Here is a 16412-nt window from a genome sequence, read left to right as displayed (position 1 = left end):
GGAATACACTTCTGTTTTAAGTCATCCAAGTCCGGGTTAATTTGATACAACAATCCTAGGAAACTAATACAAAACCCAAAAACCAAACCTGCTGTCACTGAGTTGATTCAGACTCATAGAAACCCTGCAGAACAGAGTAGAACTGCCCAGTACAGATTCCAAGGCTATAACCTTTAATACCATTAATATCACACGCAAGTAAAATTTTGCTGAAGATCATTCAAAAGTGGCTGCAGCAGTACATCAGCAGAGAACTGCCAGAAATTCAAGTCAGATTCAGAAGAGGATGTGGAACGAGGGATATAACTGGTGATGTCAGATGGAACCTGGCTGCAAGTAGAGAATACCAGAAAGATCTTTACCTGTGTTTTACTGACTATGCAAAGGCATTGGACTGTGGGGATCATAAAAAATTATGGATAACATTGCGAAAAATGGAAATTCTGGGACGCTTAATTTTGCTCATGAGGAACCTGTACATAGATCAAGAGGCAGTCGTTTGAACAGAACAAGGGGATACTGCGTGGTTCAAAGTCAGGAAATGTATGCGTCAGGGTTATATCCTTTCACCTTATTCAATCTGTATGCTGAGCAAGTAATCCCAGAAGCTGGACTATATGAAGAAGCACGTGACATCAGGATTGGAGGAAGACTCATTAACAACCTGCAGTATGCAGATGATACAACCTTGCTCGCTAAAAGTGAAGAGGACTTGAAGCACCGATGAAGATCAAAGACCACATTCTTCAGTATGGATTACACCTCACTCAACATAAAGAAAACAAAAATCCTCACAACTGGACCAATAAGCAAAATCATGATAAATGGAGAAAAGACTGAAGTTGTCAAGGATTTCATTTTACTTGGATCCACCATCAACAGCCATGGAAGCAGCAGTCAAGAAATCAAAAGATGTATTGCATTGAGCAAATCTGCTGCTAAAGACCTCTTCAAAGTGTTGAAGAGCAAAGATGTCACCCTGAAGACTAAGGTGCACCTGACCCAAGCCATGGAATTTTCAATCGCATCATATGCATGTGAAAGTTGGACGATGAATAAGGAAGACCAAAGAAGAACTGACACCTCTGAATTATGGTGACATGAAGAATACTGAATACACCATGGACTTCCTAAAGAACAAGCAAATCTGCCCCGGAAGAAGTACGGCCACAATGCTCCATAGAAGTGAGTATGGCAAGACTTCGACTCACAAACTTTGGACATGTTATCAGAGGGATAAGTCCCTGGAGAAGGACATCATGCTTGGTAAAGTAGAGGGTCAGCGAAAAAGAGGAAGACCCTCAGTGAGATGGGTTGACACTGTGGCTACAACAATGGGCTCAAGCATAACAATGACTGTGAGGATGGCCCAGGACCGGGCAGCGTTTTGTTCTGCTGATTGTGAGGATGGCACAGGACCGGGCAGCGTTTTGTTCTGCTGTACAAAGGGTCGCTATGAGTTGGAACTGACTCAATCGCACCTAACAACACAATCTTTACAGAAGCGGACTATCACGTCTTTCTCCCACCGACCTTCGGTTACCAGTAGAGCACTTACCCACTGTGCCACCAGGGCTCCTGAGGAAACTAAGAGTCATTCACAAATATTTACTGACAACCTACTAAGTGCTGCAGACCTGGCAGGAGAGTGGTTAAGCATCTGGCTAACCAAAAAGTCAGCAGTTCAAATCCACCAGCCGCTCCTTGGAAACCCTATGGGATAGTTCTACTCTGTTCTATAGGGTTCACTAGGAGTCAGAATCAATTCAACAGCAATGGGTTCTGTTTTTTTTACTAAGTGTTAAACACTCTGCCCAGTGCTAGGAATTCAGAGGCAAACAAGATCCGGCTGCTACATCGAATCTGCACAAAATAAAGTAAGATGTGAAAACACGAAAGTAGTGGTGAAGATGAACAACTCCTCGCCTCCAAACCAGACCTTCTCAAATATCACTCCCTCTGCCTGGAACACTTTCTTTCCCCCCGGCTATGTCCTGCTTATGCTACAGGACACCGATGAAGTGTCATGTCCTGCCATGACCCTCCCAGATCAGGGCCGATGCCCCTGCTGTGTGCTTCTCACAGCACCCTTTTATTGTTAGGTACCATCAAGTCGATTTCAACTCCTAGTGACCCCACATGACAGAGTAGGACTGCCCCACAGGGTTTCCTTGGCTGTCATCTTTACAGGAAGCAGATCGCCAGGTCTCTTCTCCCACAGAGCCTCTGAGGGGATTCAAACCACCAACCTTTTGGTTAGCAGCTGAGCACTTAACCGTAGCACCACCAGGGCTCCTTTCAGCACCCCATGCTTGCCTTATTGTAAGACAGCTCGCTTTCAACTGTAATTGCTTTCTAATGGCCTCTCTGCCTGCTGTTCTGTAAGACGCATGTGACCCACCCATAGTACATGAAGCACACCCAACAAGTCTTTTTGTGTGCGTGTATGCGTGCACACGCTTTAGGTGAAAGTTTACAGCTCAAGTTAATTTCTCATACAAAAATTTATACACATACTGTTTTGTGGCATTTGTTGCAATCCCCACAATCAGACAGCACACTCCTCCTTTCCACCCCAGATTCCTTATGTCCATTCAGCCAGTTCCTATCCATTCCTGCCTTCTCATCCTGCCTCTGGACTGGTGGCGTGCATTTGGTCTTGTGTATCTGATTGAACTAAGAAGCACGTGTATTATTTTTTGTTCTATAGCCCGTCTAATCCTTGTCTGAAAAGTGGACTCGGGGGATAGCTTCAGCTCTGGGTTAACAGGGCATCTGGGGGCCACATCAACAAATATTTCTTATGTAAAATAATATATAGTCACTGTCTATTAAGAGAAATAACCAACTTAAGCTTATTTCTAGGGTAAAGTGTTTCTGAATTCTAGGCTATAATTTTTTAACTCTCTAAAATTACTACCACATATAAGTAGACTTTTCTTTCATTTAAAAATGGTTCACTGTAAGAGGCATCCCTCCATAAGCTACAAAACTCAAAGAGAGTTATTTAATTCAAAGCAGTTTACACACGAAGAGTTATGATGAAGCATCCTGATGGTCAACTATTATTTCGTTCTTTTTAATGACTCAGAATTTTGAATAGCTTTTATTGGGTTCAAAAACCTTTTAATCAAAATTAAGTCTTCTTTTAAGCATTTCTCACAAAGGATAAGTACTGGTATTGAAATTTTACTTCACCTTAGATGGGTCATATCTTCTGAGTACTTCTAAGAGTTTTGGAATTTGTATTCTCGTCTCTTCTTCACAGAAGAAAATCCATGATGAATTTCTGCTATATGTTACAGAAAAGCTGACAAAGAGAACTAGGTTACAGTAATCACCTCTACGACGTAAGTTCGTAATACGGTTTAAAACTTTTAAGTAGGAAATGGATGAAAGGCATATAAAATGGCAAGAACTCTAGATTTTCCTTCCCTTATATTTTTCTTTAATGTATTGCGTTCCAGCTTATGCTCTGTAAAACAGCTGGACTTACTAAAATTAATTCTCCCCATAACAACAGCTCGAAACTCAGAAAATTTTCAGAAGCCAACTTCAATCACACTAGGTTCACCTTTCAAGAAAGAACCATATTTAGAAGCAAAAGCTATTCATTACTAAGAACTAATCATAAAGAAATTTGATGACTGTAGCAATCATAAAAAATAAAGCTCTGATTACATTATTTATGGACTCAGAGGAAAATCACATCGTCTTAATAAGAGAACTAGGTAGCATGGAAGTGTTCAGATACGTCGGTAATGTAGATACACTTAAGTTAAACGTACTGTGGTAACAACGGAAGAATGGTCCAGGCGCCTTCCAGCTTCACCAGCTGATGAATAAGAACAACTCTGGGGAGTTCCTGAAGGGGGAAAGAAATACACATATATATACACGGCAACACTGGTGGCGCAGTGGTGAAGAGCTACGGCTGCTTAAAAGCTGGTTAAGAACTACGGTCAGCAGTTCAAATCCACCAGGCACCCCCTGGAAACGCTATGGGGCAGTTCTACTCTGTCCTGTAGGGTTGCTATGAATCAGAATTGACGGCAACGGGTTTTTTATATACACCTATAAGTTTCCACATATATATAGATAGATAGATCACAGACAAAAATACAAGATGACCACTCAAATTTAAATAAATCAATAAAAATTTGCTGTTAGCTGCTGTTAAGTCAATTCCGACTCATGGAGACCCCATGTGACAAAGTAGAACTACATCATAGGGTTTCCTAGGCTGTAACCTTTATGAGAGCAGAGTGCCTGGTCTTCTCCCATGGAGCAGATGGTAGGTTTGAACCACCAATGTTTCAGTTAGCAGCCAAGCACTTAGCTGCTGCATCACTAGGGTTCCTTGAACAAAAACGTGGTTTAAGCACAGGTATTCTTAGAGACGTGACATTTCACTCCTCAGATCACTCCCTTATTCCTAGTTCTTCTTAGAAGCTACCAGAAGTGAAGTATCTCAGCTAATCCGCACAACCTCTTCACTACCCAGGCAAGGACTAGTGCTCCCAGGAGGTCTTCAGAGAGACCCTGAGCTGACCCGAGACCTGCAGATTTAAGAGGATGACTGGAGAAGGAGACGCGACAGCTCAGAGGCACAAAAAGAGGTTTTCTCATTTTATACAGAAACCCTGGTGGCGTAGTGGTTAAGTGCTACGGCTGCTAACCAAAGATTTGGCAGTTTCAATCCGCCAGGCGCTCCTTGGAAACTCTGTGGGGCAACTCTACTCTACAGGGTCGCTATGAGTCGGAATCGACTTGATGGCACTGGGTTTGGTTTTTTTTTTTTTTTTGGTTCATTTTACACAAAACATGTCACACATGTAGGTAAAAAAACACTTTGGCTAATACACCTCATGTTAAAAGAAAATCACTTTTAAAGTACCCTAAAAACACTGATACACCACACTAATGAAAGATTTTTGGTCAAACTACTAGAAATGTAATCCTTAGATATTTGGGTAATAACGCTGTTGTTGTTGTTGGGTGCCATCAAGCCAATTCTGGCTCACAGCGACCCCATGTGACAGAGTAGAACTGCCCCATAGGGTTTCCTAAGGCTGTAATCTTTACAAGAGCAGATGGTTGGGTCTTTTCTCCCGGGAAGCCACTGGGCTGGTTCAAACCTCCAACCTCTCCGTTAGCAGCTGAGCGCTTTACCATTGTGCCACCAGGGTCAACAGAGGAATGGCATAATAAAGGAAGTTCCAAATTACAAACACAGAATATTCAGAAATAAGACCAACTGTGATTAAATACAAATGGCAGGAGAGAGAGAATTATCCTTAAGGGTATGAATGTGGCCTTTGAAGTAAAGCACTACTCAAGATATTTCAAGACAGTACCAGCCGAAAGTCTCTCAGAAATCTCAAATCTACCAAGCCTGAAACCCAAACTGCCCCCATCATCTGTAGTAGGTACTGTTTCATACGAACTATAAGCATGTATCCTGGTAACTACTATCAGCAAAAGAATATAATAAATGCTTAAATATTTGAAATACTACTATACTGATTCCATACCAGTCCTAAAGTTCATAAAAATTATTTAAGAGAATAGTTTTTAATATGAACCTTTGACAGTCAATTTAATAAACCTCAATTCTTTATTTTACACAGTGCTAATTTCAAATTCCACGTACAAATACGAAATGTACGAGCAGTAACCAGACCTTACAGCAGACTAACAACACGGTGTGTTGCGAAGAGTAAAAGAACAGCCTGAAGTGACAGCCACCCAACACAGCGCACTAAAAGTAACTCAGGGCTTTCCTACAGCGGCTTCTAAGTCATTGTCATGGTCTTCTAAAAACTGCAACCTAAACGTGTATTCATGGGGATCACGTAAGAGCAGAAGAAGGTGTGTAAGGAAAAGCAATGCCATGATTTTTGCATAAAACTCTGAAATAATTATGTGTGAATGCTAGATTGCAAAACAAAGTTAATGCTAAAATAAGTTTTATATTAAAAAGTAGCTTATGAGCAATTATATGGCAATTAAAATTACAATAATGAAGACTATGTAAGAATAGAAATGTCTCTATGTTAAATGAAACAAACAAAAAAAAGACATGATTTCAATTATTTAAAAAATAATCACATATGGGCAAAGGATGGAAGGGAACTAGAAAACCAAAAATATTTGTGTCGAAACCCAGTGAGCCAGTGCCGTCGAGTCGATTCCAACTCATAGCGACCCTATTTGTGTCAAGATGATAGAATTATGAGATAAATGCTTAAAAAATGCCATAATGTAGTTAAAACATGTCGCTGCTGCTGCTGTTGTGAGCTCTCAAGTCGACTCAGAGCAACCCCACGTGACGGAGCAGAACTTTCTCACGGGGTTTTCTCAGCTGTAATCCTTACGGGAGCAGATCACAGGTCTTCCCGAAAACCATCAGGTCTTCCTCCCCTGGTGGAGCTGGGTAGGTTCCAATCACCAAGCTGTTCTTTAGCAGCCAAGCACTTAACCATTGCACCACTCAGGGGTTCTCTGACATTAAGTGAACAAATGTGGGTAAACGACAGAAAAGGGAGAGAAAACATAAAAGTTGCTTACGATCCAAATGTCTTACATCAACTCCATGTGTCTCTCTTAACCAAAGTCCACCTCTCTTTCCATCATCAGCATCTGCTGGTGTCAGAATCATTACTTTGAAGTCAGAAAGCCTGCTGCACTCAGTCAGGACTTCTGTCGAACGTATATTCACATTTAACACAGCTAGTAATTACTGGAGGAGCCCTGGTGGCACAGTAGTTAAGCGCTCAACTGCTAATCAAAAAGATGGAAGTTCGAAGCCACCCAGCAATTCTGTGGGCAAAAGACCTGGCAATCTGCTCCAAACAACAACAATTATTATTGAGAACAAATAAATTCAAAACCAACACTGATAAATTAGCTGGTTCCCGTGCATATTCATCACCTTCTTTGATGAAAAGGAGTTTGACTCCAATGTTGTGGCTGAACCTTCTCAAGATGTTTTGAGAAAGCTCATTACCCTTCATAAGGAGAAAAAAATCACTAATTCTACATTAGAAATATTAAGGGCAAGAATGAGAAAGCCAATGGTTGAACACAGATTAAAAATACCATAAGTAACTTTTAATCATTTGGCAAATTTGGTTTTGAGCCACTTAAGTCTTCATGGCCCTGCTTGGAAAGAATTCAGCTAACTGCAGTGGTGAAGCACTGAGCGGCTAACCGAAAGGCTGGTGGTTCAAACTCGCCCAGCGGCTCCATGGGAAAAAATCCTGGCGATCTGCTCCTGCAAAGATGACAGCCTAGAAAACCCTACGCGGCAGTTCTACTCTGTCACAGGGGGTCGCTGTGAGTCAGAATCAACTCAACGGCACCCAGCAACAACAACCCTATGCTGTGGGTCTCTGCCCCTTGTCAACATACTATTTCCCCTTATTTGTATGTTATGCATATCTTAATTTAAAGCACAATCTTAGCGGTACATGCGTGTATGGTCTAATTCAGTCTAACTGTTCAGACCAAACGCCGTAATAGGAAACCGGAGCCAACACATTTGCTCAGTATCAGGCAAACCTTCTAAAAGACCGAATCCTGTTTTAAGACTACTCCAGTTGAAGTGTATTTCCAAATCCCAGCTATCATACAGTTCCTAAGCACTGAACTGAGTTTTGGGACCAACAAATAAATTATGATGAGAATTAAAATCTGTTTGTTGTTATAATTTCTTCCGTAAGAGGTAGATGTATCTTACAGGGATAATAACTGGGATGTATAATATGCTGTTTGGAACATACACCACGCAGGCTGACTAGCCTTTGGAAACCCATAATTCATCTCTAACCAGTAGATTGTATCTGATGCTCTATTAGCATGTCTTCTGGGTGTATATTTTAAATATATACATTTTTCCAGATATATGTTTTAATCTTAGTTGTCCTTTCCTAAGAAAAGAAACTATTACCTCATTATTTATAAACTTGATTTTTATAAACCTACTTACTTTGAAAGGAGCCCTGGTGGTACAGTGGTTAAGTGCTCGGCTGCTAACCTGAAGGTCAGCAGTTTGAACGCACCCAGCTGCTCCACAGGAGAAAGATGTGGCGGTCAGCTTCCGCCAAGATTACCACCGAGGAAACTCTATAGGGCAGTTCTACTCTGCAGCACATGGGGTTGTTATGAGTCGGATTCGACTCAACGGCAATAGGTTGGATTTTCATTGCCATTCACTGCCAAACACATCACGAAGTAGGTATTTACAGCTCCTATAAATCTGCCTTAACTAATCGTTCATTTACAAAAGGCAGTCCGGCTTAGTGATTAAAGACAAGATTTGTGGAGTCAAAGTCCTCGCGTCTAAATCCTGGCTCTCTCTCTCCTCAGCCATACGATCTCTCGCAAGATCTGGAACCTGCCTGCACCTCTGCACCTCTGTTATCTCGTCTCTAAGATCCAGGAGGCAGGGGTGAGGACTGAGTGAGTTAACACACCTCCGGCACTTACAACAGCTCTTGGCACAGGGGAAGCATGTGACGGCTATCGGTATCATCTTACAGTATTTACTGAGGAACGTGTACCAGGCACCGTTCTAGGAACTGGGTATCCTGCCGGGATGAGGCAGTGGTGCTTCAGTGGTCTAAGTCTCGCCTTCCATGTGGGAGACTGGAGTTCGATTCCCGGGCAGGGTACCTCAGTGCAGCCACCACCTGTCTGTCAGCAGAGGCTTGCGTGTTGCTGTGATGCTGAACAGATTTCAGCAGAGCTTCCAGGCTAAGACAGACTAGGAACAAAGGCCTGGTCATTAAATTAAAAAAATCAGCCAATGAAAAACCCTATGGCTCACAATGGTTTGACCCACAACCAATCATGGGGATGGTGCAGGATCGGGCAGCGTTTCGTTCTGTTTGCATAGGGTCACCGTGAGTCAAGGGTCAACTCAACATCAGCTAACAACAACGACATCTCGCTGTAAAAGGCAGGCAGAGCACCTGCCCCCTTAGATCTCCCTTTCTAATGAAGGAGACAGGTAATAAACAAAAAAATATTTAATATTATAATGACAGGGGCAGACGCTATCAAGAAAAATAAGGGCAGCGCGAACAGGAGGACTCGGGCAGACAGTGCTTACTAACCGATGTGGAATTACCTCCACACGTCTGGCTGCACCAGCATGCCATGCCTGCAGGTCAGGGGTCAGTGGAGCAAGAGAACAGGCTTGGGAGCCACCCAGACCAAGAAGCAGCATTGCCTCCACTACTGAGGGACGGGAGGTGAGCACAGGCAACCCGCTCAACCCCCCAAACCTCAGTTTTCTCTGCAAAACAGGGAGAATAACGATAACTACTTCCTGAGTAGTGAGCTGATACGTGAAAGGCGTGTGGCACAGTGCACTGAGACAACAATGAGCTCGCACTCAGCCCTAACTAGGATTATGACCATGTTGTCAGGAGGGACCAGTCCCTGGAGAAGGGCATCATGCTTCGTAAAGTAGAGGATCAGCAAAAGAGAGGAAGGCCCTCAAAGGGATGGACTGACACGGTGGGCTCAAACGTAACAATAACTGTGAGGATGCAGGACCAGGCAGTGTTTCATTCTGTGGTGCACGGGGTTGCTCTAAGTCAGAACCAACTTGACGGCACTTACCAGTAATGGTTATGACCAACCCTCTATCCCTACTCCAAGCCCTGATCCCATACACTACATGTCTCACTACTCCCACAAAAGGAGCCCTAGTGGCTCAACGGTCAGCTGCTCGGCTGCTAACTAAAGGTCAGAGGTTCAAACCCAGCCAGCGGCTCCACTGGAAAAAGACCTGGTGACCTGCTCCCATCAAGATTACCCACTACCATTACCTGTTGCTGCTGAGTCGATTCTGACTCAGCAGCTTTAGAGGACAGAGAAGAACTATAACAGGGCTGACAAGGCTGTCATCTTCATGGAAGCAGACTGCCACATCTTTCTCCCACAAAGTGGCTGGCAGGTTGAAGCCGCCAACCTTTCAGTTAGCAGCCCAGTACTTAATCACTACACCACCAGGGCTCCTTCCGTAAAGATTAAACCAAAAAACCAGCTGCCATAGAGTCAATTCAGACTCATAGCAACCCTACAGGACAGAGTAGAACTCCTCCATACGGTTTCCAAGGAGCAGGTGGTGGATTTGAACTGCGAACCTTTTAGTTAGCAGCCAAGCTCTTAATCGCTGCACCACCAGGGCTCCTTCCGTAAAGATTACAGCCTAGAAAACCCTATAGAGCAGTTCGCCTCTGTCACGTGGGGTTGCTACGAGTCAGAATAGACTCAACGGCACCTAGCAATGGCAGCACTTCCTCAAATTCCACCTTTCCAAGCATGAACTCTTCAGCTTAGCTCAGAGCAGCTCACCTTCCTCAACCTTTCCTGTACTAGTGTTAACAGGGACACACTAATTAATCAATCCATGATAGTTCCCACAGTGGCCCGAGGCAGGAGCCTAGCAAACTCTTACTGTTTCTTCAAGGCTTAGTTCAAATGTCATTACAAAGCCCTCGCTGACATTTCCAGGCAGGACTGAATGCTCCCATTCCTAAGTTCTCATACTTGTTGGGTGCCTCAACCCCATTCCAATCTATAGCAGCCCGGTGCGACAGAGCCCCCATAGGGTTTCCAGACTTGGGCCCAAACGCTGTCTTTACAAGAACAGATTGCCACGTCTTTCCCCCCTGCAGCCGCTGGGTGGATTCAAACCACCAACCTTTTTATTGGCAGTCAAGCACTTAACTGTTTGAGCCAGCAGGGCTCCTCGGGCTAGTGTGGGGGTTGGCAAACGATAGCCTGGAAACCAAGTTCAGCTTACCTCTGTTCTGTAGGGGCTTTGAGCTAAAAATGGCTTTTACAGAGGAACATTCACAGTTGATTAAACAATGGGTATCACCAACTTGGAAACCCTGGTGGCGCAGTGGTTAAGTACTTTGGCTCCTAACCAAGAGATCAGCAGTTCGAATCCGCCAGGTGCTCCTTGGAAACCCTATCCGGCAGTTCTACTCTGTCCTATAGGGTCGCTATGAGTCGGAATCGACTCGACAGCAGTGGGTTTGGTTTTTTGGGTATCACCAACTTTGAACCCCAAATAAGAGGAATAAAAAAAAAAGAGGAATAGTATCCCATTAAACCAAAACCAAACCTGTTGCCTTTGAGTCAATCCTGACTCATCGTCACCCTATAGGACAGGGCAGAAATGCCCCATAGGGTTTACAAGAACAGCTGGTAGATCCGTACAGCCGACCTTTTGGGCAGCAACCAAGCTCTTAACCGCTGCACCACCAGGGCTTCGGTACCCCATTAGCAGACCTATGTTACAAAAAATTGTGCTCAACTATTACATTTTAAAATACTTCAGTAAAAAAAAATAGCGAAAATGTATTTTCTCTCGTTATATTAAATTGTTGTTGGGTGCCATCAAGCTAAGGCCGACTCATAGCGACCCCATGTGACAGGGTAGAACCGTCCCACAGAGTTTCTTAGGCTATAATCTTTATGGGAGCAGATCAAAAGGTCTTTGTCATGTGGAGACACTTGGTGGGTTCGAACCACCGACCTTTCTTTTGGTCAGCTGCCAAGTGTTTAACTACTGTGCCACCAGGGACCAAGGAGCAGGTCACTTTAGAACTCATTCCCCTGGTGGTGACATCTGTGTCCAGCGTCAAGTGGAGACCAAGCCAAGAGCCAGTGTATGCAAATGTGACACCCCGTCACCTCATCACAGAGGCACACACTGCACAGCCCAGCCCAGGGGCAGCAGACTCAGCCTCACTGTACCATCCTCTCCGGGGGCACCTTGCCCAGGTCCTAGCGAACAGTAAACACTCAATAGAGATTTACTAAAGCGATGGATGTACAAATTCTTATTCAACAGCAAGGAAATAGAGCCTCCAGTTTAATAAATAATGCAGTAACTTAAAACCGATCAGTTATTACCAAAAAAAAAAAAGAACTTCTGGTAAGTGATTAAGCATCCAATTACTTGCCTTAAAAAGAAGTTTCGTGATAGATGGCATCAAAGGGCTGGAGCAATAAATCACACGCATGACTCTCAAAACTAACGTTTCAGTGAAGAGCCTCAGGCTCTCCCCCGCCAAGAGAAATACTCTAAAAACAGAAAAAGGCAAGACCCTCTCTTCCAAGCTTCTTCGTATTCATCTATGAAATGCTTTGTTGCTTTCTTGACTTAACTTACAAAAATGAAGATTTCCTTTAAACTAATGAGCCACAGCCTAACTAACATGTCTCAAGAAAATGGTCATTCTGAATGGGCAGCTCCTGTCCAGAGCAGGATGAGAAGGCAGGAAGGGACAGAAGCTGGTTGAATGGACACAGGAAACCTGGGATGGGTAGGGGTATGTGCTGTCACATTATAGGGACTGCAACTAGGGTCACATAACAGTATGTGTATAACATCTTTGTATGAGAAATTAACTTGAGCTGTAAACTTTCACCTAAAGCACAATTAAAAAAAAACAAAAAGTCATTTCCAAAGCTTTCTGTGAACAAGCAAAAAAAAAAAAACCCATAGATTGATGAGGTTCAGATGCTGCCAGGTTTTAAACAAAAAGATCCCAGTGTCATCACAAAACCAGATATGAGGAGGTGGTTCTCTTCAAAAACTGCAGAGTTGGGACGCAGGAAAGGGGAGTTTTCAAAGCAGCTGGTCAGTCTCCATTTGGCCTAGAGCAGAAAATGCAATCCAACGTCCACCATAAAACCCGTTGCTGTCGACTCGATTCCAACTCATAGTGACCCTGTAGGACGGAGCAGAACTGTCCCACAGGGATTCCAAGGGGCACCTGGTAGATGCAAACTGCTGACCTTTTGCTTAGCAGCCAAACTCTTAACTACTACGCCACCAGGGTTTTCAAAACTCACCATAGAAATGTAATTTAGAGCTGCCCCCAACTCCCCTCACAAGTATCCCCCGCTACTAGCATGTTTTCTGTATTTGCAGGTTGCCTTAAAAACGGAATCATAATTAATCTGCACCTCTGTTCGTGACTCAGCTCCCGCCTCCACAACCCTAAACTGTCCTCTCCCTCCAGTGCAGTCTGGTTGTTCCGTTTCCAGGGCTCTAGTTTTCCCCCCCGATCTTCATCTTTGCTTTGATTAAATGTCGACCTTTCAGACTCACGCAGATGGTGTTTTGGTAGAGCACTGATCTAACGGGTAATAGTCTTCATTACGTGTTTCTCTCTGCTTTTCCGCTACAAGGTGATCTCAGGGGACAGTTTTGGTTTAAGGTTTAAAGAGCGTCAAAGGGTGATAGCCTCAGAGAGTCCTCCAGTCTCCAGTGGTCAGTAAGTCTGACCTTTTAAGAATTTGAGTTGTGTTCTGCATTTTCCTCCCTTTTCCTCCCATTCTGTCTGGGATTATCTATTGTGCCCCCGGTCAGACCAGTCAGTGGTGCCATCTGGGCACATCTCATCTTCTGTCCACTTGGCTTTTTGTCAGTGTACCTCTTTAAGGAGTCGATCTTTCTAACTTCACAACATCCTTCCACCTGTACTGCAGGGGAAATAAACTCAGGAAAACTGTGTCTATATTTTTATATCTACAGCTTTGCATTTAGGAACCCCAGTTCATCAACCACATCCCCCACCTCACCAACCTTACTTACCATCCATTATAACCCCAAAAAAGATAACTATTCCACCCCAACATGTGCTTTACTTATTCCCTCAAACTGTACCTTTATGGATTCCAGTTTCCACCTGGTCCCCCAAAAGCAGGGCTTCCTGACATGCTTCCAGAACCATGTTCTAAACCTACGTCCCTCCAGCCAATGCTGCTGTCTTTCCCACCAGGTCCACAGAAGTCCTCCCTCTTCATCCTCTGAGGCTTCACTTGCAGTCAGCACCAGGTTACCTCGTGCTTTTAACAGGCTGCTTTACTTCCTAAACTCCTTAAATGGCTTCCAGAGTTAATCATACTGGCTCCACGCAGTGTCCTTGGTTGTTGTTGTTGTTGTTAGTTGCCACTGAGTGGCCTCCGACTCATAGCGACCTTACATACAGAAGAACTAAACACTCCCTAATCCTGCACCATCTTTATGATCGTTGTGCTCAAGTCCATTGTTGAGGCCACTGTGTCAATCAATCGCTCTCACGGAGGGTTTCCCTCTTTTTCACTGGCTCTTTGCTTTACCAAATATGACGTCCTTTTCTAGGGACTGGTCTTTTCTGATGACTTCACCGAAGTAACAGAGCTAAAGTCTCGCCATCCTAGCTTCTAAGGAGCACTCTGGTTGCATTTCTTCTAAGTCTGATCTGTTCATTCCTCTAGAAGTCTGTGGCATATTCACTATTCTTTACCAACTCCACATTTCTACTGTATCAACAGATATCTTTTTGTTTATTCAGAAGTACCAAGTATAACTACATATGCCCAATTTATGTTTATTTGTTGAATAAATACTTCAATATACTTATTCTGTACTTCCAATTTCTGCTTAATGGTATAGTCCTTTATATTATGAAATCGTTACCATTTATCTTGTAAGGAGCCTTGGTAGCACAGTGGTTAAGTGCTCAGCTGTTAACCAAAAGGTTGGTGGTTCAAACCCACCCAGTGGCTCCATAAGAAAAAGACCTGGCGATCTGCTCCCATAAGGATTACAGCCTAGGAAACCCTATGGGGCAGTTCTACTCTGTCACATGGGGTCTCTGTGAGTTGGAATCGACTCGATGGCACCCAACGATAACAATCTCGTAAGTAATTCAAAAGACCAAGCACCTTTTACAGTTTCATTTAACACTTTGCTCCACAGTAATCCAGACAGGCACTCTGCACACAGAATAGCACCTGGTAAAACGTGATGACTTACCAACTAAAAGAAACATGTCATTACAAGCCCCAGAGCCATTACGAATTACATTACAAGCTTCAGAGCTGAAGGTGAGGACGATAACCTAGAATTACCCCAAACTATTCTAGAAAACAAGGGAAGCAGCTTCACCACCCCCGTTCCAAGTACAGTATTAAATTTCAAGTAGAAATGTAGCTTAGGCTCCTGTTTTTACATTCGCATTGTAAGGATGAGAAATGTTTGTGTTTTTAATAAGGCCACATTTTACACCTTACAGCAAAGCAGGCGTAGGTGATGACTCTCAGAAGCAAAGAGAACAGCCGGGAGCAGAAGAATAATCACAGAAACCATTAAATTTGTGCACCTTAATTTTTGGCAGGCTTCATATCTGAGCACAACCCTGACAGGAGAAATGAATAAACAAACAGCAGCTCTAGACATCTGGCACTGTGGGAGGAATGGAAATGGACTATTCTGGGCTATCAGATAAATATTCAAGTGATAAAACTTACTGCCGGTTCCTCCCTCACCAAGCAACTTTTGTGAATGTTCTCAACGGGTAAATGCAGGCAGAAAACCAGAAGTACTACCTGAAGACCTCACGGCTCAGGAGCCAGGTGATACGAGAGCCCTGGACACCTGGTTCTGTCAGAGGTATACACACCTGCCAGCCATCCCATCGGACTGGACTTTGTCCTTCCAGGAGCCAGCATGCTCCTCAGAATAGCACTCAGGATGTCCTCCCAACTTCTGTCTCTTGGCTTTGCCCCTTCCAATCTTCCACAAGGAGCCCTGGTGGCACAGTGGTTAAGCACTCAGCTGCTAACCAAAAGGTTGATAGTCTGAACCCACCAGCTGCTCCACGGGAGAAAAGATCTGCCAATCTACTTCCATAAAGATTACAGCCACACAGGGCAGCTCTACTCTGTCCTATAGGGTCGCTACGAGTCGGAATTGACGCAGCGGCCATGGGTTTTAAAGGGTAAGCTTCCACAAAAGGTGGTTCAGGGGCAGAATTCTCACCTTCCGTGCAGGAGACCTGGGTTCGATTACCACCTGTGCATTTCATGGGCAGTCACCACCCAACTGTCAGCGGGGGCTTGAATTTTGCTGTGATGCTGAACCAGTTTTAGAGGAGCTTCCGGACTAAGACCAGGAAGAAAGGCCTGGTGATCTACTTTTGAAAATCAGTCAATAAAATCCCCATGGACCACAATGGTCCAATCCACAACTGACCATGGGGGTGGTGCAGGACCAGACGATGTCTTGTTCATGGGGTTACCATGAGTCAGGGGCCAATTTGATGACAGCTAACAACAACAACAAACTTCCACAGCTAACTAAGCCCCTTCTGACTAAATATTATCTCTTAAAAACTGTCCAGTCTTTCTCAAGAATATGTCAATGTCTTAGAATAGGCCCCAGTTAAGTTGTAATGAGCTAAGGAGCAATCCCGCCTCTTTCAAGTGGCTTCACGCATTTCTGCATTCAGTTCTGGAAAACCAATCTTATTTCTCTATTTCCATGTAATTCTAGGCCGAGGGGTCCCGTTCCTGCCCCCCAGGACTGTCTACACACTCCGTTTCAGCTGTCA

The 16412-nt window shown here is 43.9% G+C and overlaps 1 protein-coding gene across 1 annotated transcript in view; it reads right to left on the bottom strand.

Annotated features, from left to right (window-relative positions):
• Positions 1 to 16412, bottom strand: part of B3GLCT (beta 3-glucosyltransferase) — a 133849-nt gene that overhangs the window by 68826 nt on the left and 48611 nt on the right. Inside the window, exons 5-6 of the mRNA XM_049853271.1 lie at positions 3789 to 3865; positions 3199 to 3310 (exon numbers count right to left, since the gene is read on the bottom strand). Coding sequence (XP_049709228.1) covers positions 3199 to 3310; positions 3789 to 3865 — 189 coding nt within the window. The remainder of the gene's footprint in view (positions 1 to 3198; positions 3311 to 3788; positions 3866 to 16412) is intronic.

Source organism: Elephas maximus, chromosome 14 (assembly GCF_024166365.1).
Source record: "Elephas maximus indicus isolate mEleMax1 chromosome 14, mEleMax1 primary haplotype, whole genome shotgun sequence".
NCBI classification, from domain to species: domain Eukaryota; kingdom Metazoa; phylum Chordata; class Mammalia; order Proboscidea; family Elephantidae; genus Elephas; species Elephas maximus.
This window is presented reverse-complemented; position numbering and strand designations above follow the sequence as displayed.